The 27,553-nt window shown below is 38.1% G+C and overlaps 1 protein-coding gene across 9 annotated transcripts in view; it reads right to left on the bottom strand.

Annotated features, from left to right (window-relative positions):
- CCDC196 (coiled-coil domain containing 196) overlaps positions 1-27,553 on the bottom strand; it is a 40,474-nt gene that overhangs the window by 5,947 nt on the left and 6,974 nt on the right. For 2 of the 9 annotated variants that reach the window (XM_054530742.2, XM_054530743.2), the window contains 8 exons: positions 6,073-6,137; positions 5,804-5,956; positions 4,386-4,482; positions 3,605-3,655; positions 1,810-1,902; positions 1,540-1,623; positions 959-1,018; positions 450-591 (listed from right to left, as the gene is read on the bottom strand). In XM_054530742.2, the coding sequence (XP_054386717.2) occupies positions 450-591; positions 959-1,018; positions 1,540-1,623; positions 1,810-1,902; positions 3,605-3,655; positions 4,386-4,482; positions 5,804-5,956; positions 6,073-6,122 (730 nt within the window). In that variant the 5' untranslated portion in view covers positions 6,123-6,137. Of the gene's footprint in view, positions 1-449; positions 592-958; positions 1,019-1,539; positions 1,624-1,809; positions 1,903-3,604; positions 3,656-4,385; positions 4,483-5,803; positions 5,957-6,072; positions 6,335-27,553 lie in introns of those variants that run through there. The other 7 variants (XM_054530749.2, XM_054530752.2, XM_054530746.2 and 4 more) reach the window with 6 other exon arrangements.

Below are 27,553 nucleotides of genomic sequence, written 5' to 3'. Positions count from 1 at the left end.
TAGGCCAGGCGTGGTGGCTCACACCTGTAATCCCAGCACTTTGGGAGGCCAAGGTGGGTGGATCACGAGGTCAGGAGTTCAAGACCAGCCTGGCCAACATGGTGAAACCCCGTCTCTACTAAAAATACAAAAATTAGCTGGGCATGGTGGTGCGTGCCTGTAATCCCAGCTACTCGGGAGGCTGATGCAGGAGAATTTCTTGAACTGGGACCCGGGAGGCGGAGGTAGCAGTGAGCTGAGATTGCACCACTGCACTCCAGCCTGGGCAACAGAGCCAGACTCTGTCTCAAAAAAAAAAAAAAAAGACAATGAAAAAAGTTATTACTGTACTACTAACATTTAACTTACTGTGTGCCAGGCATTGTGTTGCTCACTTTACAAGTAAAGTTCTCCAATATAAAATAAACAAAACAAAACCTCAAACTGTGTACCTGGGATAGTCTACCTACCTTGGGACCCAGGAATATTTAAAAATGCTTGCATTGGCTCAAAATTCTGCTGCAAATACAGTGATAATTTCAGGTCATTGGCCTTCTGGTAGTTCTTCAAGGCTTCAATTCTCAGCTCAATCACTTTGCCATGAAAATCATTCTGAAAGAGAACATTTTCCAAAACTACACATATAGGATTGGCTTCTCTGAATCCATTGTTACCTGAATCCTCTTTACCCAGAAGTTAAAAAGTAATTCCATCATGCTCAGTCTTTAAAAGTTATGTAGAAAGTATTTGTGATTTTTCCCCATTTAGAATAGAACAAAATCAAGAATATAGGAAGAAATACCATTTATTCCAAGTTCAGAGATAGGTCCCTTCAGCTATCTTTCTATGATACACTTGTTTTAGCAGGGCAATCGGTAATCTAGGATGTGGGGACTGGGCTTCACAATATGCAGCTAAAAGCCTTTGTATTATATGAATGAAATTGCATCCTATATCCAGCCTTGGAAGACCTTAGTACCTGAAGGATGTTGTTTTGTTCCTGATACTTGACCCATTCCATTTTCCTCTGTTGCTTTTCCTGGTGGGAGAAAGAGCCTCTGGGTGACAAAGTAAATTGAGATCAGCAATCAGTTTTCTCAATATGCTGCAAAAGCCTTATAGCAAAATTATAGTGTCACAGATTTACTATTAAATTGACTTTAACTGCACAATTCTCTTAATTGGCCTCAACTGTACAAGCCATCCTCTAAAAGCTAATGAATAGGGTTATTTTATGTTGGTGAGTTGGTTATGGGAAGATGAGATACAAGCATAATACCACTGAATACATTTTCAAAGATAAATGAACGGAAGTTCTGACATCATTTAGCTGTTGCAGAGTTATCATTGTTGGTATAGCTTCTCTCACTTTTTCCTAATATGATTTCCCAGAAACTTGTGATATCACTCTAACTCAAATATAGTAACACAAGGGAACCAAATCTATAAAAATTGGCATTGGTTCAAGAGCACACCATACCTTAGGCAAATTACTGCAACATTAAAGATTTCTAGTTTACTAGCTCTAAAAGCCACTGCCATTCAGAATGGCTGTACTACCTTCCTTATCTCCTTCACTTTCTCTGCAAATGATTTCTCCAGTTCACTCTCAGTCTTCCTAGGTGATGAGGGGGATTTGGGAGCCTGGGATGAAAGAAGAGAGCTAAAGGAATAAGAGGTCCTAGGAAAGAAGTGCAATGTCTCAGCAGACCATAAATCTAATAAACCCTAAAAGCCCAGATCCTACCTATCTGCCTATCCAAATTAGCCCTGATTGTCAGCAGGCTATTTCCAGCTGTGTGACATCGACAATCTTGAAATTTTAAGTACCTGCAGTCCACTTGCCTTTCCATCCTGCAAGTCTGCCTTGTTTTTTATCTGTGGTGCTTTTTGTTGATCACTGAGTTCTTCTGCCTCGAATGTCTGTGGAAAGACATTTTGGCAAAGCTTTTAAGTAGTGGAAATTAAAGAGGAAAGGAAAACCAATATGGGTCAAGGCTTTGGTTCCTGCCAGTCAGCAGCTTCTCAGGGCCTGGCATGAAAAGTGTACTACCAAAGGGAGTTGAGAATGTAGTGAGCCCTTCCTTTCATTCGGTCCCTTGAGTGTACCTTATAGGAATGAAAACTATTAGCTGGACCCTTAGCCAGTCACTACTCTAAGCTACTTACTGCATTACTCTGCTTATTTTCCTTACTGTAGTGTATTGCAGACATTCTCATTTAATCCTCACAGTTCTTTGAGGACCATTTTTATTTCCATATTATAGATGAGAAAACTGAGACTTGGAGAGGTTATTTGTTTAGGGTTACACAACTAGGAAAGTACAGAGTCGGAATTTGAACCAGATCTTTCTGATTCTGAAGGCTGTGTTCTTGACCACTAGGCATGCTGCTCTTCTAAAATATGAGTAGGGAAAGTTGATCACAGGTTAAGTGTATAGATGTCCCTTTTGAGAGCTCTGTAGAAGCTGGATTTAGATAGAGGAATTGTGCTGGCACATTTCCTATTACAAGGACTCAAGAACCCAGGAACTAAAACTTCTGACAATTCATAGAACTAATTTGTAACTGCCCACAAGAACCTGGAGCAGATCTCAATACAAGATGCAGGGCTTGAAGGTATTCTGATTATTTGTGGAAAAGTGAGATGAAAAAAAAAGACAGAGATCACACTATATACCTGTTTATATCACAAGACACAATCTACTCTTCTAGTTGCATAGTCTGTAAAGAAGCACTTGGGTCCCAAGGGATTAGTCTTGGACAAAGTCTTGGACAAGGGACAAAGGAATTCCCTGTCCCCTTCCCCCTACTCCCTGGCTCTGGTTTCCCAGCAAAAGGCCCTAATATTGTTATCTTAAACAATGTGGTGATTGCTGTAAAATTATAAGGGCATTAGAATTAGGTATTCATTTGTTTATTCATTCAACTTACATTTGTCGATTCTCTACTATGTTCCAAGCATTGTACTAGGAGCTATAGATTCAGACAAAGCAATCAAGATATTGAAGGAGCTTGAGAAGATACAGAAGGAGGCAGGGAAACAAGAAACAATTTAAAAAGTAATAATAATACAATAATAATAATTTTATATTATAAACAGTGCTATTGAGCACATAAGCAGAGTTATATAATAGAAAAGAGGAGGAGGATGCCCTACTTTAGATGGAGCAAACAAGGATGGCCTCTCTAAGGAGATGACATTTAAGCTGAGACCTGAAGGATGAGAATGAGCCAACCATGAGAAAATAGCATTACAGGCAGTGGGGAAGGCAAGAGCAAAGTCCTTGAGATAGGAAAAGGCTTGGCATGTTTGAGAAACCACAAGAGGCCAGTGGCATGGTTGCATAGAAAGCAAGGGAAGGACATCCATGAGAGGAAACTGGAGAATAGGCAAGAGCCAGATTATGCCACAATTAGTGGCTGTAAAGGTTTTTCATAAGAAGAGTAACATGCTTTGATTGTTTTAAAAAGATCACCTTGGCTGCTGTGTAGAGAATGGATTGCAATGAGGCATGGGTGGAAGCAAGGACGTGAAACAATGAGGATGGGGGCCAGAGGAAAGGGAGGTTCTTTGCATTGTGATCTGTAGGGCAATACTTTCAATAGATCCTTAGAGGCACACCTTGTTCCATAGCATCTCCATTTCCTTCCGAAGCATCTTGTTTTTCCTTTCCTGTTGGAGGAGGAAGAACCAAACAAACAGAAGCATGTATTTGTCCAGCCATTGAAGTGGGTTTGGAAGAAGTTACTAAGTAATAGTGGAAAAAGGGTCCAGGGACATAGTAAACCACAGAGGAAGGCAATGAATGGGTCTAATCCCAAATCCAGGAGCGTAAGAGATGTTTGATGATGATGATGGTAAAAAAAAACCAAGTTATTGTTTTAAGTAATAACTTTAATTATAATAATCGTGAGACAGTATCTATAGAAATGAGTTCCTAACACTTAAGATGCTCTTATGTGGCCATTTCTTGGGGGCTTAGACCACTAATTTTTAATTTTTAAGATCCTTTACATTGCTGATTAAAAGAAAATCTTATAAGAATCCCACAGAGCAAACTATTTCTTTTCTTTTACTTTGATAGGTATTTTCTATTTTTTATAGCAAATATTTTACTATTCTTTCTGAAATGTGAAGAGTTAATATGGTTATATTCATTAACTCCCTAGATAAAAAGTTTTTTAAAAGTCAAAGAATAGAATTTTTGCTTGCTAGTCGTGTTCTTCCCAACATTCCATCTGACTCCTTTTGGGTCACCCTGGACTTTCTAGATCAAGGAGATATGAGTGTGGGAGCATCAGATGCTAGAGATGAGTACTCTTTCTTTCTCTCCACATCTGACACTGCAGTGGAATTGAGCCCTATTCAGGAGGCTGTTCCTGGGGTACCTCCAACTTCTTACCAAGTTCTGTTTCATCTCCTCTGCTTCCTTAAGGAGCTCCATGACCGAGGATTCCTCACACCCCTTCCCTGCCATGATCTGCCTCATGATCTGAAGACTAGAAGAAAGAGAGGCATCATAAAACATACATACCTCCTTAAGGGTAATACTGATGTTCTGCAACTAGTCAGAAAGTACTCTACCATGAAAGTTAGATGGGGACTGAAATCTCAGGAGTTATGGAAGCCTTTCTGGTCATAGAAGATCTCTATAACTAAGATGTTTCCATTTCTAATTGACATTTGCCTATCTATGTGCTCTAGAATGAATTCTGTGCTCTTTAATGCTTAAAACTTAGGTCTCCAACAGCCAGGGAGAGTCCTTTCCACCCCCTCAGAAGAATGTTGCAGTGTGTGACTTTTGGGAGAAGAAGGGGTAATTCTGCCCCTTTTATAAGAAGAGGTTGAAGAACCTGCTATCTTCTAGGATAAATCTCAGAGTTATTTCTTAACCCATCTCTGTACTCTGTCCACTTTCTCCCACTTCCTTGCTTCTTCATATAAGGACATTTGAGTCTATTGGGGAAGTCACTGATATCCTTTCGTAGCCCCAGAGAATGCAAGCCATTAAGAAGTTCTAACAAAATCTGAATCAAAATCAAGTCTTTGTGAGAGAGGATATTCCTTAAAGGCATAAATTATTTTATGTTTGTGTTCTTGTACTTTTTTCTCCCCAGTTCTAAGTGAAGAACACAATTCTAAGACTTTGTGTTTTCTTGCTCTGAGAGAAGTCTATTTTGCTGAGCTGTAAGCAGCTGGTGCTTGACCACAACTTTCTGCCTGCATTTTGTTCTGCAAAAATATGAGTCCTTTGAGATGCTTATGATAAGGGTATAGAATAAAGGTAGACTCACTGAGGAGAGATGTTCTGAGACTAGAAAGGAAACAGAGTTTGTGGGTCCCAAGTACAGTGAGTGCTCTGGTAAAGAGTTAAGACTTCAGCTGCCTAGTATATTTAGAGAGGCTGTACCCTAATTCAGAGGGCTCCTAGGCTTAGAAAATACTGCCATTCCACTGCTTGGCATAGAAAGAGCAGAGTTATTTATTCTAAAGTGATCATGCATAAGAAAGCATCTGTGTGACCGTGGTAAACTAACGCTATGAAAAGCGTTTCACTATTTCTTGGGTGGGCAGCCTGGGGAGGAAGAGTTATAACTAGCCCCACGAAATGAGGGCTGAGTCATATTTAATTTACTAAAAGAAAATAAAGGATTTGTTGTCACCCTGACTTGGTAGTTACAAATTGTTTGCCTACTACAGCTGAATGTCCAAACCTTTAGTAATTAACAAAAAAAATATTGTAAGTAATTATTGCCAGTCCCATGGAGATCAAGTTCTCCAGCCTTTTTACCTCTAGGATTCCAGAGTAAGAGCCCATACCTCCTTTGTTTTTCCTCCAAGTTAGACATTAACTTTTGAAATAAGAGGTTGTTTTTGTCTTCTAGAGGTTTGAGCATCTCTAGCAGTTCCTGCTTCCTTAGCTTTAAGTCCTCATTCAGTTCCTTCAAGTAGTTGTCATCTATTTTAGAACTTCTGTGGGAAGAGGCACAATAATATCTGCCTTTAGCCTGGGTTGAGAGAGAGAGAGAGAGAGAGAGAGAGAGAGAGAGACCCTCTTTTCTATTTAGCGTTTTCCATCAAAGACTCACCTTATTTTTGAGGGCAGGTAAGATCCTGAAGAGTTTGCACCACTTGTCATCTTGAAGGGTAACTTCTAAGAACAAAGAGACCTTCCTGAAAATATGTGCCTTTTTTTCTATCCAGTTAAGTCATTATTTTTCTGCTGCTGTTCTTGAAACTCCTGCTGCAGTGGACTGATCTTAGCTACAGCGAGGTCACAATGGCCCTAATACCACATAATCAACAGGTCTTTAAAGTAGTTTCAATATCAATGGCAGTTTGTTGACTGGAAATACTAACTACATCTGATCAGTTCTTGCCTTAGATCTAGCCAAATGACATAGTTTTATTCTGAAGTCTTTGAATGAATAGGATGGAATCACATGATATCTACATTATGGAATTCCTGTTGTGTTAGAAAATGTTGGACTGTCAGAAACAACTCATCAACACCTTCTTTCATGGCAAGAAACCTCTGTGAAATGCCACTATCTGTAGAGCACAGTGACAGAGTCTGCAAATGAAGAAAAGATAAAGACACAGCATATACCTTTTGGGGGCCTCAAGAGGAAGAAGGAATACTTCTAAGAGACTTTTTTTTTAAAAGAGATCAAACTGGCAAGTACAGGGTATGGATATAATAGAATAATGTAATATATAAGCCACTGTCATTATTTTTCAATCTTTAAAATCTGATATTATCATAATGGCAGGTAAAAGAATATTGGACATGTAGCAAGAGGATTTAATTTGTGAAAGATCCATATCGTCAGTATGTCCTTCCATAACCACACTCTTTCCTGAAAGATTGTATAATAATTCTAGCCTCCCTTCAGGATTTTCTGGTTCTGCTTCTATTTTCTTTTTTATTATAATCACATTTCTTTTGGACCTTAAGATCTCTTGTCTTCGTCTATGTCTCTTATTGGAAGGTAACCCAGTTATACATTTGTTTTTTTTTCATGCCCTTTAAACAAAGTTTTAGAGAAGTATTTTTAGTGAAGGTCTCAAAGTGAGTTAAGTCATGTCAATGTCAAGTATTAACTGAACACTTCCAGCCATTTTCTAGGGGTGTTCTCCAAAGTAACTTAAACCCTTTATCTTGTGGGAAACATTAAAGGGAGAGTATTATAATGGAAATAACACAAGATTTAGTTTGTCAGACTTTGGTTTGGATCTCAGCTTCACTGTGCATAGTGAGCTGCTTGTGAGCAAGTTACTAAATTTTCTGAGTCTCAGTTTCTGCTTTCATAAAAGTGAGAATGGTAATATTGACCTGATAGGTTCGTTGTAAGTATGAAATGTATTATGTACAGAGCTTGGTTCATGTTAGATGTTCCCATTTTAGTGAGTTTGTGTTTATTTGGTTTGGGTTTTAGGATTGCTTAATGCCTCAATTAAGTGGTCAGATACAGAAAGGGTGATTTATATGAGGCTAATGAAACAAACTTTAGAGCCCTTTATTTTCACAGACCTCTTCCAAAGGCCCTGAACCTCATTTTGTATTCATAATTTTGTATTCTTTTTTGGAAAGACAGACCTCTCCAAATTATGTGTTTTAGGGGCCCACAAAACAAAGATCTGCTTCTGGTTAGATAGGATACATAGCTCTTCTAAGTATCGTCTACATCAAAACTTCTTTGGTAGTCTCTACACATACTTCTCTTTTTTTTGAGGCAGAGTGTTGCTGTGTTGCCCAGGCTGGAGTGCAGTGGCACAGTCTCAGCTCACTGCAACCTCCACCTCCCGAGTTTAAGTGATTCTTGTGCCTCAGCCTCCTGAGTAGCTGGGATTACAGGTGTGTACCATCACACCCAGCTAATTTTTGTATTTTTAATAGAAATGGGGTTTCACCTGCTTAGCCAGGCTGGTCTCAAACTCCTGACCTCAAATGATCCACCTGCCTTAGCCTCCCAAAATGCTTGGATTACAGGTGTGAGCCACCATGCCTGGCCTACAAATACCTTTACAACATATATATGTCACTTCTAAGTTTTGTATGATACCTGGTGTAATATGATGTTAAATTAGGACAGCCATATCAAATCATACATAATTCACATTGGTTGCCCTAGGAATTTCCATGAAAAGTTTGGATTGAATGAGGGTGAGAAAACTCGCAGTTAAAAAAAAGAAACTGGTTGGATGAATTATCATTAGTAGCATCTTTGACTGCATATGTGACAGGTGGTAGCAAATAGTAGAGGACAAAAATGGCATTGATCGCTAAAGTATTGCCTCTCTAAATTTCATGTTGTGACACTTGGTTGGCAGAACTATGATAGAATTTTGAAACATTTAATGGGCAGTAGCAGCTCAACTTACCTTCATTTCTGTTCTTGATTATGAATGATTCAAAGAGGAAGAGCACTTGCTATATATATACATTTTTTTTTTGAGATGGAGTTTTGTTCTTGTTGCCCAGGCTGGAGTGCAATGGTGCAATCTCGGCTCACTGCAGCCTCCGACTCCTGATTTCAAGTGATTCTCGTGCCTTAGCCCCCCAAGTAGCTGGGATTTCAGGCATGAGCCCCTGCGCCAGGCCAACACTTGCTATTTCGATGTGCTGTTTCTATAGCCAATCATCACCTTTTATTTCCTGACATTCCAATGCCCATTTGTTAACTTGCAATATTAATTCCAAGGAGAATATTTGCCTTGTAATAATGTATATAGAGTTTGTAGTAAATAGCTTAGAAACCAATGAACAGTATTAAGAGCATGATAATGATCCCCTGGAACAGGGGGAGGGGCACATTAAGATGTAGATGACCATTAGAGGTGGGAGGAAGGGAAATTGAACACAAATTTTTTCTGATGTAGAAAATTAGGTCATCCCTTGATTGAGGAGGTGTGGCAGGAAACCTCAGAAGAGTAATTACATGAGATTTGGAAGAGCACCTGAGCACTGGAAAAGGAAGCCAACCAGGCAAAAGTAAAAGGATTGCCAAGTAGTGCAAAGGGTCAAGGTGAATTTGGAAATTGCAGATTTGGCATGGCATGAATCAGCAGTTACACAATTTTCTCCAGCAGTACTTGGCAAACTAGAAGCAATAGTAGAGAGAACTAGATGGTTGTTTGACTCTGAGCTGGGACTTGGCAGAATAGATAAGCAGAAGTTCAAGGGAGCACTAAGAGTGCTGGTGAGAGTATCCATCAAAAGGTTGATCATAGTGTTCAAGCTAAGCAGGGAAGAAAAGGAAGGGGGTGGCTAAGAGAGGGGAAAACAGACCAGGGTCTGATATTGTGGAGTGTGGGGGTAGAAGAACAAAAGTTATGGTCAAGTAACATAGTTCTTATGAAATAACTTGTGGAAACTCATCCTGTTTAGATAAATTATAGGAACAATTCTATAATTTTTTTCTGCAGTATACTTTCTATCTATTGCTTCCTGTCACAGCATAATATTCCCTGAAATTCATGTGGTCTCTTAAAATAGGCCTTATAACAAGCTAGTCACAATGACCTCATCCAACATTATAGCATTTGACTTTAGTATCTGTTGAGAAAACGTGTGGTTGCTCTATAGTTAGAGAACTTGGAGCAATACCATTTTAGTGTTGGTTTTGCCAGTGGAAAATCAGATTAGTCTAATTAAGCCAGGTCTCCAAGAGTAGAGGCAATTATTTTCATGTTAAACAAAACAAAACAAAAAAGAAGATGCTTTCCTATCCTCAGCTTTGTTTGTGGCAACAAAATTACAGAATTCCTCAGGGAGAAAACATGAGGACCTTCTGGTCCTGTCAACCCAGAGCCAATTCAACCCTTGGGGGAATTATAAGAATTTCATTAAAATAAGGAGAGAAGGACTGGCTCTCCTAACAGCAAGACTTGTTGGCTCTTAAAGATCTCCCACATCTTCCTGTACTGTTTGTTATGAACATTTTGTTGGCTCCTTCTCCTTAACCCTTGCTATAGCTATCTCAAGTCAGGCTATACCTACATTTAGATTAAATCCAGGGAGTTGAGAAGATTGAGATAAATGTTGGGACACATTAATTTTCTGTAATATTATTGAAGTCTTTTTGGAAGTAATTCATTCTCTCAATGTGTTCAGATACATTGCACAGTGGTCTTCAAACTGAGGTTTGTGAACTTTCCTCAAGACTTTTTGAGAAATGTGGAAGCAAGAGTAGTTTTTAGAAAAGCTTTTCTGAAATCCTCAATTTCCATAAATATTCTTTACTAAAATGAATCTGCCTGAAAATGTCCCTTGGCCTCTTTTCCCACCTCCCCTTTTCCAATCATGCTTCATCCACTTGTTAAAAGAATGGAATACTTTTCAACCATCTGGAATCTTACTTGGGGTAGTTTAATGCCCTAGAGGCTTTTACACATCCCTTTTACACATCTAGAGCATTAAACTAATCATATTTCAAAATGTTGATGCTGGGGTTAAAGAGAGTAAATGGCTATTAATGACTGGATTACAAATTCTTTTGCAGGTTAGGTGATTTCCAGTTCTGTGCTATTAACAAAATTGAAGGAACACCTAATAAAATTGTCAGCCTAAACTTAATAAAATTAAATTTTGATGATAAATTATCTATGATTTTGGGTTTATAATTCAGAAGAAGTTCAAAGATTTGAGTGACATTGCTATAACAAAATACTTTCCATTCCCATCTCCTTATTTGTGTAAACACTCAGTGAGTATTGTATGTAAAGCAGAGCATATGAACAAAATTGATGCTTAAGCTTGTCTTATTCTAGTAATAAGTAATATTCACCAATGAATACATGAACTAACCAGGGGACAAAACAGCCTATCCATCAAATTAATAGAAGCACTTTCCAAAAATTGTCATAATTAAAAATTAGTTATGAAATATATATAATATGTATGTTTTTGTTAATTGTATACTAATAACAATTATAATGCTAACTTAATTCTGAAGAAATGTTAACACAGTCTTAACGTTACAAAAACTAAAACAACAAAATTTCAATGTACGTATTTTGCAGAGAAGCATGATGGGATGTTAAAAAAGACTTTAAAGCGTAAAATACATCGCATTAGAATAAATTTCTATGGGGAAAATCTAATGGAAACATGAGTTCAAGGAGAAAATGTAAAATTTTTGACTGTTGTAGAAGAGTTTTTCATTTATTTACATTTCATTAAGTATGAGTATTTAAGACTCATTGGATACATTTTAAGGTGATAGATAAGACTTATTTGAAAATATCAATATTACAATAAACCAGAAATTATATGTTTTGCAACTGTATAAAATTAGAATAAAAAATTGAGATGGCAACTTAAATGTGACACCGTACTTAGTTTTTCAAAATTCTTTTATAACACCCAAGCAAAAAAAGCCTGAAGACCACTGCTCTGGGACAGAGATTCTCTTTCTGATAGGATTTAAGAATCACTTCGGGAGCCTGGAAAAGCTGCATCTCCTCAGGGTTATCCCCCAGAGATTCCTACTCTGTAGATAGGAAGAACGTGAGGTTTTAAAAAGCACTCCCTAATCCCTGGTGGTTCTGATGCGGGATCTGTGGAGCTATGACTGAGAATTACTGCTTCCAGGTTTCTTCTCCAATCACAGCGTATCAGCAAAAAACTGTTTACTTGAATTGTTTTCGTTTTTTTGAGTGGGAGTGGGGGCATCTGTAGAACTTACCTCCTGTGTGACATTTTGTGTCACACATTCACCTTGCATTTGGGATACGCTGAGTAAGTTTTATGAAGCCATTCCTGCATTTGTAAAGAAAATTATCTAAGTTGTCTTTGCATGACCAGCTCTCCCCAGCTGCCACTACTACTGTCCACATATCATAAATTTCTTTCAGAATTAGATACTAAAGAAAATGTTGCTTCTTTGGGGAAATATTGGCATATATTTTTCCTTAGGGACAAATCAGTAAACTGGTTTTGTTTTTATTTTCTTTTGGTATGCAGGGGATCTCAAAGCAATTTTGTGACCAGACATGTGAGACTCTACCCCTGTTTATGACTTTCTAATCTAATTAATACTTTTTTGTGCCTGATTTTTTAATCAGTTTTTTATTTTCATAAACCTCCTCAATCCTTTGTAGAGAAGTATAAATAAGTGAACAAATGAGAAAAAATAATTCTCTGTGTATATTTTTAAGATGTATGGAATACAATAGATTGGAACGAAAAACTATATTCTACTTTACCGAGTGAGTGTGTGTGTGTGTGTGTGTGTGTCTGTAAAGAAAGTTTACTTTGCTTCTGGAAGCAGAGTAGATTTTTGAAATTTACTATTATATTTTGGGTGCACTCGGCTAATAAGGTATATTGGGGTTTTAGGTATACATCTGGGTAAAGGGATGTGGGACAAACTAGACAAGCTTGGGGAATAGCTGGATGCCCAGGCTTCAGTTCCATCAGGGAACAGTAGCACATAGCAAATAAGAAAAGGAAGTAGAATCTATTAATGTGGAGTAGTCCAAGTCAATAGGGCTTCCTAGTCCACAGAATTCCTTTTAAAAGAGATTCAGATCCCATAGGCTGTTGACCATGAAGGTGCCAATATTCCTCCAAATATACCTTAAATCTTTTAAGAGCCTTTCAAAATAATTTTTGGTAGAGAGTAGAAGCTGAATCATTTACTTGTCCTACATTTGTTGAATCCTATTATGTGTTCTAGACCTGCCTAGCCCCAAGATTACAAAGTCAAATGAGACAAATAAGACAAAATTCTTGCTCTTTGGACTTTTTAGGCTTAGATCAGAATTCTGTGAGGGCTGCTAGTCTCCTTTTGTAATTAGAAAAAGATATCCCCTCTAGGCAAATCCCCTCTAGGCAAAATTAGGAAATGATTTCCCCTCTAAGGCTCCTCCTGAAGGGGCTTAGAGGGGATATCTTCCTTCCTTGATGAAGGAAGCCCCCACTTCCTTCTTAGTGACAGTGTCCTTATCAGGTAACCACTAGCACAACCACATGCCTGCTAGATGCCTTAAATGAGAGAAACTGGCAAAGTGGGAGTGCTAAGTGCAAGCACTGAGCCCATTGCAACAGGGGCTGTGCAGGGTTACAGGAGAGCAGAGGCCTTGTCTACAGTAGGGTGTGGGGATGGGGAATCAGCTCCAGCTGAAAATGTGGAGATGTAATCCTGACAATTCCTGATGATTTTCAAGAGAAGCTGGAAATGTGAATTTGTTGTGACTTTTGACTTTTAAATATTGTGTAGAGTAAATACATGCTTGGAGGCTGCACCTGGCCTTCAGGCTGTCATTTTGGATACTCAATCAGTCTTTTTCTGTGCTAGGTTTTTCTTTTTTTGCAATGAAATAACGATTTTTAAAGAAGGCATTTAATCCAGGTAATTCAAGGAGTGTTTTGCTTAAATTATATGAAATGCCAGTTTGATCTTATTACCTAATTTGATAGATTTAGATTCAGTGTGTCAGAGAGTGAATGACAGAAGTAACACTTTTAAAATAAAATGAGAAAACCCAAGAGAACAAATGTTCTTGACACCTATGATTAGACATTATAGGGGACATAGAAAAGTACTAAATAGATAAAATATAAAATTTGTAAAGGGCTAGGTTATATAATACATCTCAAATTGGATAATCTAGTCATATTCCACAGCCAAAATAAAAAGTAGTCTCCATAGTCTAAACTGAGCAAAAATTATCTAGTTCTGCATTAGCTATTCATATAGGCTCATCTGCCACCTCTGCTGAAATGATTGAACAACCTAAAGTATGCCACTGGTATAATTTTCTCAATTTAACAATAACCATCTACAATATTAGGCACTACAAAATAAAAATAACCAAATTATGTACCCTTGCCCCATATGCTGCTTCAACAATGACATTTGTCATATTAGGCCTTTTTTCTGTATAGCAGCATTTTTCCATCTTTTATTTGCGTTTGTATTTGCAAATAAAAAATGATATATAAATAAATGATAATTAGGAAAATATAAAGAAGCAGAGTCTGAACAGGTTCTGTATATTTTTTAAAGGCTGTGTAAGCCCTAGATGACAACTCTGAGAATCTTCTGGCTTTATAAGCTGGTCATTTTCCATGTAAAAAAAAATTTTATTCTGAGACTTGTTTAATATACCAGATCTGACTCCCTTTCCAATTTCAGTTTGGATGCACTGTGGCAAATGTTCTGAATGTTATAAAATGAGATATCAAATGAAATACTATTTATGAACCACAAAATCATTTTAAATAAATAAAATTTTATTACTTGAGTACATGTATTAGAAACTGGTCTATAACCCAAGCAGCGTTTACTAAAAATTAAATGAAGGCCATTACATATAATAATATATCATGACAATAAAGTCCTGAATTAGGATATTAACTCTAAATTTTTAAATTAAATCAGGACTAGTTACTCCTTTGTCCAAATGGTCAAAAAGCTCGATCTAAGGTGTTCACATTAATTAAAAATTTTTGTAAGTTAAATTATGATATAGATTGACATTTAAAAATATAACTGTCCCAATTTCATAAAGAAGTTTAAAAAGGTTAAATGTCTTAATGACTATGCTTGGACTTCCTTTATAAATCCACTCTTGGGCATGTGATTATGACATGCCCAAGAGAGAGACAGATACATTCTTTTGTCTTGCCCATTGAATAGACTCAATAATTAACAAATTGGATTGGAGTTGGTAGTTGCAAGTATCAGCATTTTTCAGCTCAAAAATTTTTTTATATGTAGCCAACACTATTATTTGCCTACATCAGTGTTACTTCCTCTTTTGTCCATATGTTCAGTCCCAGGGTTAAAATCACAATTGATCTGAACCAACTGTGGCAATTCACATCCTCTTTGCCAGTGACAGGTCTGAGAATGGACATGGGATTCAGTCCTGGCTAGTGAAACATGAGGTGAAGGCTTCTGGGGTTTCTGGGCAAATTTTTTCTTTCTCTTTAATAAAAGGAGGAAAACAATGACAAGTAAAAAGTATATTTTCTTTACAATGTCTTTTCTACTTTGGATATGGTCCTGAAAGGACAGGAAGCTTGGAGCTACTCTGGCTGTTTTGTAACAATAAGGTAGAAGGCCAAGAGAATTATGGAGAAACTGACCCAATACCCTGAGATGGTGGAACTGCTGGAAGAAACTTTGAACTGCTACGTCCAGACTTCTTTTACATGGAAAAAAATATATATTCCTTTATTGTTTAAGCCACTGATAGCTAGATTGTTTGCTACTTGCAGCTGAATATATTTTTCCTCGAATACCGTATAAATGCAGGGCCAGTGTTGTGCCAGAGCCAGCTTACACTGGCTTGTGAGATGATTGTGCCTATCTGTTTCCAGTTCCACATTCAGTGACTTTAAATCATCTGGGGTGAATAGTCACACTCTGGAACTAGGCCAAAGATACATATCCAAGCTCTTTTCACCAGAGAGCTGGTTGTTGAAAACATTTATCAGCATCACACCACTGGGTGACTTACATTAACTCCTACAGATAATGTCATAGCAACTACTATGCTAGCTATCATCTTTTAAAGTGCATTTTTAATAGTAAATGGGTAATAAGTTATATCAAGACATTTTTAATTTGTGGAATTTTAGAACCAGATGACACTTTAGTAAATTTAAAAACCAAAATTAAATACTGGATGATTTTAAAACTAATCTAACATTATGTAACTAGTTAATAGCAGAGTTGAGTCTCAAATTTGACTCTTTATTCCCATTTTGGTGATTTTTCCGGTATACCATATAGCCAATATATTATTTATACAATAAAAATAATAATTCTTTGAGTGCCAACATCTATCTTCAAATCAAAATAGTAAGTTAGCAAGATACTCAATTTCCATATAAATAGACTGGCCTAGTTTTGATGATGCATATAATGTAACATTTAATTATATATGGTAAGTTTTGGTCTATTTCGCAAAGATACAGACCTTGAAGAAAGGCTGACATATGGAAACTTAGCATGACAACCATGCTTAGCCAACAACCTTCAATTATCATGACTCACACTACATCCAATAAGGAACTGGATGATCAGAATTGAGCTTGGATTCCCCAAGTACACCAGAGATACTCGTACAGAGGGGAAACTGCTGCCCACATCCATTTTCCAAAGGCTGAAAGACTGTCAGTTGAAGTCTGAGCTCCTCTGCTGAATTGAAGGTAGACAATCTTGAAAGATAGAAACTGCATTGTGAGACGAAATGAGTTTTTAAAGGATCTAGACTAGACTCTTAGGACAATGAGAGGCAAGATTCTGACAACTTAGGTTTGAAATAGCTAACCATATTTGCCAACAATGATCAGATATTAGAGACACACAATTCTAGTTAGAGATCTTCTGGGAGCTTCACAATGATAGTGAGAATAAAAATTGTACTGCATATCAGGAACCTTATGCATATCAGGAACCTTAAAACCTTATGCATATCAGGAACCTTAAAAATAAAGATTTTGCAAAATTTTTTATGTTGATTGTGGGATAATTTGTATAAGGGAGTTCATTATATTAGTCTCTATTTTGGAAAACAGTTAAATTTTTCACAAAATTTAAAGAAATATTGATAATATTTGGCTCAGGAATTCTAAGTTTTTTTGTGATTCATTTTGTGATTCATTTTAATAAAATAGTATAGATGAAAAGATTAGTGAACATTATAGTGAAGAATGGAAACAATCTAAATTTCTAACAACAGGGAGATGGATGAATAAATTATGATATATCCATACAAGGGAAGGCAATAGAGTCATTAAAATAATATTTGGAAGGATACTTAATAAAAAGAGTACATCAAAGTACATCAAATAAACAATACAGAACAGTATAGTCTGTATGTGTGTATATATGTGCGTGTTTAGAAGATGAAGAAAATGCATTAAAATGGAAATGTTCCTCATGAGTATATTATTCTTCTATTTTTCTGAGTTTTCCAAGTTTTTATAATGAGCATATATAAGCTTTTTAAGTTAAAAATAACTATTTTCTTTTTTTTATTATACTTTAAGTTCTAGGGTACATGTGCACAAGATGCCAGTTTGTTACATATGTATACATGTGCCATGTTGGTGTGCTGCACCCATTAACTCGTCATTTACATTAGGTGTATCTCCTAATGCTATCCCTCCCCTTCCCCCCACCCCACAACAGTCCCCAGTGTGTGATGTTCCCCTTCCTGTGTCCATGTGTTCTCATTGTTCAATTCCCACCTATGAGTGAGAACATGCGGTATTTGGTTTTTTTGTCCTTGCGATAGTTTGCTGAGAATGATGGTTTCCAGCTTCATCCATGTCCCTACAAAGGACAAGAACTCATCATTTTTTATGGCTGCATAGTATTCCATGGTGTATATGTGCCACATTTTCTTAATCCAGTCTATCGTTGTTGGACATTTGGGTTGGTTCCAAGTCTTTGCTATTGTGAATAGTGCCGCAATCAACATACGTGTGCATGTGTCTTTATGGCAGCATGATTTATAATCCTTTGGATATATACCCACTAACGGGATGGCTGGGTCAAATGGTATCTCTAGTTCTAGATCCCTGAGGAATCACCACACCGACTTCCACAATGGTTGAACTAGTTTACAATCCCACCAACGGTGTAAAAGTGTTCCTATTTCTCCACATCCTCTCCAGCACCTGTTGTTTCCTGACTTTTTAATGATCGCCATTCTAACTGGTGTGAGATGGTATCTCATTGTGGTTTTGATTTGCATTTCTCTGATGGCCAGTGATGATGAGCATTTTTTCATGTGTTTTTTGGCTGCATAAATGTCTTCCTTTGAGAAGTGTCTGTTCATATCCTTCACCCACTTGTTGATGGGGTTGTTTGTTATTTTTCTTGTAAATTTGTTTGAGTTCATTGTAGATTCTTCGTATTAGCCCTTTGTCAGATGAGTAGATTGCAAAAACTTTCTCCCATTCTGTAGGTTGCCTGTTCACTCTGATGGTAGTTTCTTTTGCTGTGCAGAAGCTCTTTAATTAGATCCCATTTGTCAATTTTGGCTTTTGTTGCCATTGCTTTTGGTGTTTTAGACATGAAGTCCTTGCCCATGCCTATGTCCTGAATGGTATTGCCTAGGTTTTCTTGTAGGGTTTTTATGGTTTTAGGTCTGACATGTAAGTCTTTAATCCATCTTGAATTAATTTTTGTATAAGGTGTAAGGAAGGGATCCAGTTTCAGCTTTCTCCATATGACTAGCCAGTTTTCCCAGCACCGTTTATTAAATAGGGAATCCTTTCCCATTTCTTGTTTTTGTCAGATTTGTCAAAGATCAGATAGTTTTAGATGTGTGCTATTATTTCTGTGGGCTCTGTTCTGTACCATTGGTCTATATCTCTGTTTTGGTACCAGTACCATGCTGTTTTGGTTACTGTAGCCTCATAGTATAGTTTGAAGTCAGGTAGCATGATGCCTCCAGCTTTGTTCTTTTGGCTTAGGATTGACTTGGCAATGCGGGCTCTTTTTTGGTTCCATATGAACTTTAAAGTAGTTTTTTCCAATTCTGTGAAGAAAGACATTGGTAGCTTGATGAGGATGGCATTGAATCTGTAAATTACCTTGGGCAATATGGCCATTTTCACGATATTGATTCTTCTTACCCATGAGCATGAAATGTTCCTCCATTTGTTTGTATCCTCTTTTATTTCATTGAGCAGTGGTTTGTAGTTCTCCTTGAAGAGGTCCTTCACATCCCTTGTAAGTTGGAATCCTAGGTATTTTATTCTCTTTGTAGCGATTGTGAATGAGAGTTCACTCATGATTTGGCTGTCTGTCTGTTATTGGTGTATAAGAATGCTTGTGATTTTTGCACATTGATTTTGTATCCTGAGACTTTGCTGAAGTTGCTTATCACCTTAAGGAGATTTTGGGCTGAGATGATGGGGTTTTCTAGTTATACAATCATGTCATCTGCAAACAGGGACAATTTGACTTCCTCTTTTCCTAATTGAATACCCTTTATTTTCTTCTCCTGCCTGATTCCCTGGCCAGAACTTCCAACACTATGTTGAATAGGAGTGGTGAGAGAGGGCATCCCTGTCTTGTGCCAGTTTTCAAAGGGAATGCTTCCAGTTTTTGCCCATTCCGTTTGATATTGGCTGTGGGTTTGTCATAGATAGCTCTTATTATTTTGAGATATGTCCCATCAATACCTAATTTATTGAGAGTTTTTAGCATGAAGCGTTGTTGAATTTTGTCAAAGGCCTTTTCTGCATCTATTGAGATAATCATGTGGTTTTTGTCTTTGGTTCTGTTTATATGCTGGATTACATTTATTGATCTGCATATGTTGAACCAGCCTTGCATCCCAGGGATGAAGCCCACTTGATCATGGTGGATAAGCTTTTTGATGTGTTGATGGATTCAGTTTGCCAGTATTTTATTGAGGATTTTTGCATTGATGTTCATCAGGGATATTGGTCTAAAATTCTCTTTTTTTGTTGTGTCTCTGCCCGGCTTTGGTATCAGGATGATGCTGACCTCATAAAATGAGTTAGGGAGGATTCCCTCTGTTTCTATTGATTGGAATAGTTTCAGAAGGAATGGTACCAGCTCCTCCTTGTACCTCTGGTAGAATTTGGTTGTGAATCCGTCTGGTCCTGGACTTTTTTTGGTTGGTAAGCTATTAATTATTGCCTCAATTTCAGAACCTGTTATTGGTATATTCAGAGATTCAGCTTCTTCCTGGTTTAGTCTTGGGAGGGTGTATGTGTTGAGGAATTTATCCATTTCTTCTAGATTTTCTAGTTTATTTGCGTAGAGGTGTTTATAGTATTCTCTGATGGTAGTTTGTATTTCTGTGGGATTGGTGGTGATATCTCCTTTATCATTTTTTATTGCGTCTATTTGATTCTTCTCTCTTTTCTTCTTTATTAGTCTTGCTAGCAGTCTATCAATTTTGTTGATCGTTTCAAGAAAACAGCTCCTGGATTCATTAATTTTTTGAAGGGTTTTTGTGTCTCTATCTCCTTCAGTTCTCCTCTGATCTTAGTTATTTCTTGCCTTCTGCTAGGTTTTGAATGTGTTTGCTCTTGATTCTCTAGTTCTTTTTATTGTGATGTTAGGGTGTCAATTTTATATCTTTCCTGCTTTCTCTTGTGGGCATTTAGTGCTATAAATTTCCCTCTAGACACTGCTTTAAATGTGTCCCAGAGATTCTGGTATGTTGTGTGTTTGTTTTCATTGGTTTCAAAGAACATCTTTATTTCTGCCTTCATTTCGTTATGTACCCAGTAGTCATTCAGGAGCAGGTTGTTCAGTTTCCATGTAGTTGAGAGGTTTTGAGTGAGTTTCTTAATCCTGAGTTCTAGTTTGATTGCACTGTGGTCTGAGAGACAGTTTGTTATAATTTCTGTTTTTTTACATTTGCTGAGGAGTGCTTTACTTCCAACTATGTGGTCAATTTTGGAATAAGTGCGGTATGGTGCCAAGAAGAAAGTATATTCTGTTGATTTGGGGTAGAGAGTTCTGTAGATGTCTATTAGGTCCGCTTGGTGCAGAGCTGAGTTCAATTCCTGGATATTCTTGTTAACTTTCTGTCTCATTGATCTGTCTAATGTTGACAGTGGGGGGGTTAAAGTCTTCCATTATTATTGTGTGGGAGTCTAAGTCTCTTTGTAGGTCTCTAAGGACTTGCTTTATGAATCTGGGTGCTCCTGTATTGGGTGCATATGTATTTAGGATAGTTAGCTCTTCTTGTTGAATGGATCCCTTTACCCTTATGTAATGGACTTCTTTGTCTCTATTGATCTTTGTTGGTTTAAAGTCTGTTTTATCAGAGACTAGGATTGCAACTCCTGCCTTTTTTTGTTTTCCATTTGTTTTGTAGATCTTCCTCCATCCCTTTATTTTGAGCCTATGTGTGTCTCTGCACATGAGATGGGTTTCCTGAAAACAGCACACTGATGGGTCTTGACTCTGTATCCAATTTACCAGTCTGTGTCTTTTAATTGGAGCATTTAGCCCACTGACATTTAAGGTTAATATTGTTATGTGTGAATTTGATCCTTTCATTATGATGTTAGCTGGTTATTTTGCTCGTTAGTTGATGCAGTTTCTTCCTAGCATCAGTAGTCTTTACAATTTGGCATGTTTTTGCAGTGGCTGGTACCGGTTGTTCCTTTCCATGTTTAGTGCTTCTTTCAGGAGCTCTTGTAGGGCAGGCCTGGTGGTGACAAAATCTCTCAGCATTTGCTTGTCTGTAAAGTATTTTATTTCTCCTTCACTTACGAAGCTTAGTTTGGCTGGATATGAAATTCTGGGTTAAAAATTCTTTTCTTTAAGAATGTTGAATATTGGCCCCCACTCTCTTCTGGCTTGTAGACTTTCTACCGAAAGATCAGCTGTTAGTCTGATGGGCTTCCCTTTGTGGGTAGCCTGACCTTTCTCTCTGGCTGACCTTAACATTTTTTCCTTCATTTCAAGTTTGGTGAATCTGACAATTATGTGTCTTGGAGCTGCTCTTCTCGAGGAGTATCTTTGTGGCATTCTCTGTATTTCCTGAATTTGAATGTTGGCCTGCCTTTCTAGATTGGGGAAATTCTACTGGATAATATCCTGGAGAGTGTTTTCCAATTTGGTTCCATTCTCCCCGTCACTTTCAGGTTCACCAATCAGACGTAGATTTGGTCTTTTCACAGAGTCCCATATTTCTTGGAGGCTTTGTTCGTTTCTCTATATTCTTTTTTGTCTAAACTTCTCTTCTCACTTCATTTCATTCATTTGGTCTTCCATCACTGATGCCCTTTTTTCCAGTTGATCAAATCGGCTACTGAAGCTTGTGCATTCGTCACATAGTTCTCGTGCCATGGTTTTCAGCTCCATCAGGTCCTTTAAGGACTTCTCTGCATTGCTTATTCTAGTTAGCTTATTCGTCTAATCTTTTTTCAAGGTTTTTAACTTCTTTGCCATGGGTTCGAACTTCCTCCTTTAGCTTGGAGAAGTTTGATCGTCTGAAGCCTTCTTCTCTCAACTCGTCAAAGTCGTTCTCTGTCCAGCTTTGTTCCGTTGCTGGTGAGGAGCTGCGTTCCTTTGGAGGGGGAGAGGTGCTCTGATTTTTAGAATTTTCAGTTTTTCTGCTCTGTTTTTTCCCCAACTTTGTGGTTTTATCTACCTTTGGTCTTGGATGATGGTGACATACAGATGGGGTTTTGGTGTGGATGTCCTTTCTGTTTGTTAGTTTTCCTTCTACCAGTCAGGACCCTCAGCTGCAGGTCTGTTGGAGTTTGCCGGAGGTCTACTTCAGACCCTGTTTGCCTGGGTATCAACAGTGGAGGCTGAAGAACAGCGAATATTGGTGAACAGCAAATGTTGCTGCCTGATCGTTCGTCTGGAAGTTTTGTCTCAGAGGGGTACCTGGCCATGTGAGGTGTCAGTCTGCCCCTACTAGGGGGTGCCTCCCAGTTAGGCTACTTGGGGGTCAGGGACCCACTTGAGGAGGCAGTCTGTCCGTTCTCAGATTTCAAGCTGCATGCTGGGAGAACCACTACTGTCTTCCAAGCTGTCAGCCAGGGACATTTAAGTCTGCATAGGTTTCTGCTGCCTTTTGTTTGGCTATGCCCTGCCCCCAGAGGTGGAGTGTACAGAGGCAGGCAGGCCACCTTGAGCTGTGGTGGGCTGCACCCAGTTCGACCTTCCCAGCGGCTTTGTTTACCTGCTCCAGCCTCAGCAATGGCAGGCACCCCTCCCCCAGCCTCACTGCCACCTTGCAGTTTGATCTCAGACTGCTGTGCTAGCAATGAGCAAGGCTCCATGGGCGTAGGACCCTCTGAGCCAGGCATGGGATATAATCTCCTGGTATGCTGTTTGCTAAGACTGTTGGAAAAGCGCAGTGTTAGGGTGGGAGTGACCCAATTTTCTGGTTGCCGTGTGTCACCCCTTTCCTTGGCTAGGAAAGGGAATTCCCTGACCCCTTGTGCTTCCTGGGTGAGGCGATTCCTCGCCCTGCTTCGGCTCACGCTTGATGTGCTGCACCCACTGTCCTACACCTACTGTCCGACAGTCCCTAGTGTGATGAACCCACTACCTCAGTTGGAAATGCAGAAATCATCCATCTTCTGCGTCGCTCACACTGGGAGCTGTAGACTGGAGCTGTTCCTATTCGGCCATCCTGGAACCGCCCTCCCTATTTTCTTATTATAAAGTCAATACATGCTAATTTTAAAAGAAGAAAGTACAGGAAAAAAGGAAGAACACATTTAAACCCTGTATTTCAAAAAATATACAAAAGTAAAACACAGGAACAAAACTCCTTCAAGTCAGTTGGAGGTAATTCTGACAATAAAGAGTGTCTGTCTCCATCAGCACTGAAGTCTAGAAAGGAAAACAATGCTCCTAAAGCACACACTCTCTGAATAAAGAACAAAGTGGATTGAATAACAATGATGTCAAGGAGGTGGGTGAGAAGACAGATTCATTGACTGGATATTGGATAGAGTATTGAAGGAGTTGAGAAATGAGAGTGAATGTTTTCAAGAGCAGCTGCCATCTGTGTGAAGCCTACTGAGAGGGATAGTAGTGGGAAAAGGACTTAAACAATTCTTCCTGTGTACAGAATGTACTCTTCTTTTTGGAGTTCTCATGCTCATGGGTAGGAAGAATCAATATCATGAAAATGGCCATACTGCCCAAGGTAATTTATAGATTCAGTGCCATCCCCATCAAGCTACCAATGACTTTCTTCACAGAAATGGAAAAAACTACTTTAAAGTTCATATGGAACCAAAAAAGAGCCCGCATTGCCAAGTCAATCCTAAGCCAAAGAACAAAGCTGGAGGCATCATGCTACCTGACTTCAAACTATACTACAAGGCTACAGTAACCAAAACAGCATGGTACTGGTACCAAAACAGAGATGTAGACCAATGGTACAGAACAGAGCCCACAGAAATAATAGCACACATCTAAAACTATCTGATCTTTGACAAATCTGACAAAAAAAAGAAATGGGGAAAGGATTCCCTATTTAATAAATGGTGCTGGGAAAACTGGCTAGCCATATGGAGAAAGCTGAAACTGGATCCCTTCCTTACACCTTATACAAAAATTAATTCAAGATGGATTAAAGACTTACATGTCAGACCTAAAACCATAAAAACCCTACAAGAAAACCTAGGCAATACCATTCAGGACATAGGCATGGGCAAGGACTTCATGTCTAAAACACCAAAAGCAATGGCAACAAAAGCCAAAATTGACAAATGAGATCTAATTAAATTAAAGAGCTTCTGCACAGCAAAAGAAACTACCATCAGAGTGAACAGGCAACCTACAGAATGGGAGAAAGTTTTTGCAATCTACTCATCTGACAAAGGGCTAATATCCAGAATCTACAATGAACTCAAACAAATTTACAAGAAAAAAAACCCCATCAATAAGTGGGTGAAGGATATGAACTGACACTTCTCAAAAGAAGACAGTTATGCAGCCAAAAAACACATGAAAAAATGCTCATCGTCACTGGCCATCAGAGAAATGCAAATCAAAACCACAATGAGATACCATCTCACACCAGTTAGAATGGCGATCATTAAAAAGTCAGGAAACAACAGGTGCTGGAGAGGATGTGAAGAAATAGGAACACTTTTGCACTGTTGGTGGGACTGTAAACTAGTTCAACCATTGTGGAAGTCGGTATGGTGATTCCTCAGGGATCTAGAACTAGAAATACCATTTGACCCAGCCATCCCATTACTGGGTATATACCCAAAGGATTATAAATCATGCTCCTATAAAGACACATGCACATGTATGTTTACTGCGGCACTATTCACAATAGCAAAGACTTGGAACCAACCCAGATGTCCAACAACGATAGACTGGATTAAGAAAATGTGGCACATATACACCATGGAATACTATGCAGCCATAAAAAATGATGAGTTCTTGTCCTTTGTAGGGACATGGATGAAGCTGGAAACCATAATTCTCAGCAAACTATTGCAAGGACAAAAAAACCAAACATCGCATGTTCTCACTCATAGGTGGGAATTGAACAATGAGAACACATGGACACAGGAAGGGGAACATCACACACTGGGGACTGTTGTGGGGTGGGGGGAGAGGGAGGGATAGCATTAGGAGATATACCTAATGCTAAATGACGAGTTAATGGGTGCAGCACACCATCATGGCACTTGTATACATATGTAACAAACCTGCATGTTGTGCACATGTACCCTAAAACTTAAAGTATAATAATAAAAATAAAAAATAAAAAATAAATATGTATATATAAAAAAGCGAAGACAGGGTTGTACTAATAAATACTCTGTGACTCCTCAGATTTGTGTCTTTGAGTATGAGAGTGTACTGAGAGTGAGTTAAGTGAATCTCAACCCAGTTTACTTGAGTTATACCATGATCCCCAAACTTAAGACCTTGGTTGTCCCGTATATGTAGTTACATGGCTCTAGAAATCTGACCAACTTTCTCATATGCCCTGAAAAGCCCTGATTAGAGCAGTGGTTGTCAACTTTTTTTTCCCTTTAGCAACATGTAAGACAGATGACACTGTCACACTGAACACATACCCATGGTACACTGAGGGTTGAGACTTATCCCTAACTCCAGTTCCTTCTTTCCAAATTAAGAAAGCAAGTCTAATGAGTGTAGTGTTATCATAAAGAAACCCTTGACTGTACTTTGATCTATATTTGAAAACTGATTATTTCACAAACTTTGGCTGTCCTAAGCAGGCACATTTCTTGGGTAGGGCAAATTGAGCAGCTGCCCTGGGACTCAAACTTAAGGCAGGGCTGTGTAGGTGTTGTACCTTATTTCTCTTTTCTGAATGTAATTAAAATCCCTTTGAAAATTTCTATCTATAATGATATCCAAAGAGGCTTATGAAAGTTGCTGGCAGTGCAGCCTTCTTCCAAGTGAGATTATCTGGGGCAGGCAAGATAGATTTGAGTTGCCAGGTTCCAATACCCATCTGGGGACGGCCTTACTCTTTAACTTTTTTCAGGATCAAATTACAAATAATCTCACTTGAAAGAAAGCTGCACTATCTTTCATCTTAAATAGGCCCTTTTACCTTGAAATTAAAACTATGGGTCAAAAGAAAGAATGATGGCTAATGATATTTATTCATTCATTAGCCAATTTATTTAAACATTTACTATATGCAGGCACTACTCAAAGCTCTAGGGATTCAGCAGTGAATGAAGACAGAAAAGACTGATCTCTATTTTCATGAGGCTCATTCTAGTGAATAGAGAGAGTTATTAACCAGAAAACAAAATTGAAAGCATTACTGGTTCATTTGCTCCCTCATTCAGTTCACTCATTTAGCTAACATGTACTAAAAATACCTAATGTTAGGCATTCTTGGTGCTTTCACATAAATTATCTCATTTAATTTTTGCAACAACCCTGCCTCCTTTTAGGTTCATAAATAACATAGTTTATTTAATATTAAAAGATATAAAGCAATCAATATGTCCAATGTAGGAGACTTTTTAAATAAACTATGGTAATTCATACAATAAAATATTATGTAGCTATTACAAAGACCTCCATGTGCAGATATGGAAAGCTTCCCAAGGTAGTGCTAACTTTTTAAAAAATGCAAAATGCAAGATAGAGTTTAAAATCAGCTCTTATTTCTATACCCCAACAGGCAAGCAGAGAGACAAATCATGAGTGAACTCCCATTCACAATTGCTACACAAAGAATTAAATACCTAGGAATACAGCTAACAAGGGAAGTGAAAGACCTCTTCAAGGAGAATGACAAACCACTGCTGAAAGAAATCAGAGAGGACACAAACAAATGAAAAACATTCCATGCTCATGAATAGGAAGAATCAATATAGTGAAAATGGCCATACTGCCCAATGTAATTTATAGATACAATGCTATTCCCATTAAACTGCCATTGACATTCTTCACAGACTTAGAAAAAACTATTTTAAAATTTATGTGAAACCAAAAAAGAGCACATATAGCTAAGACAATGATAAACAAAAAGATCAAAGCTGGAGGCATCGCACTACCTGACTTCAAACTATACTACAAACGTAGACCATATACCTGCAGCCATTGGATCTTCAACAAACCTGCTTGCTTTGAAGGGCAGATGGGGTCCTGGATCAAAACTGAGTGAGTGTTCCAAGGTGAATGGAATGATTTCCAAGCTGAGTGTAATTCCAAGGTGGGTAGAATGATTTGGGAAAGGTGCTAATGCTTCTTTGTATTTATAATACCTACTAGAGTGCTTGGCATTTGTAGATAATTAAATTTGTTTGTTAAAAGCATGTGTGATTATCTGAGGATATTAGGAGTGAGAATGCAAGCCAGGTGTTTTGCATGTTTTGCATGTTAAAGCAGTTTCTGGGGTTTATAATATGGTTTGATTATCCTGGCTGAATGAAAACATAAGAGAAAATGTGATTCAGAATATAAATTACTCAGTTCTTTCTTATCCCCCGTGGCAAGGCATATCCCCCAAGTTTGCTGATTTGGAAAATCTTTATTTTTGCAAGGACTGAATTCCCTTGCTTGCTATTTATCAGCATTCTGCTGACAACTGTTGTTCCTTCTCTGTCCTTAGCCCCTTTTT

The sequence above is a fragment of the Pongo abelii genome, chromosome 15 (genome assembly GCF_028885655.2).
Source record: "Pongo abelii isolate AG06213 chromosome 15, NHGRI_mPonAbe1-v2.0_pri, whole genome shotgun sequence".
Taxonomy (NCBI): Eukaryota; Metazoa; Chordata; class Mammalia; order Primates; family Hominidae; genus Pongo; species Pongo abelii.
Note: the sequence above shows the minus strand (reverse complement) of the source record. Positions and strands in the feature narration are given on the sequence as shown.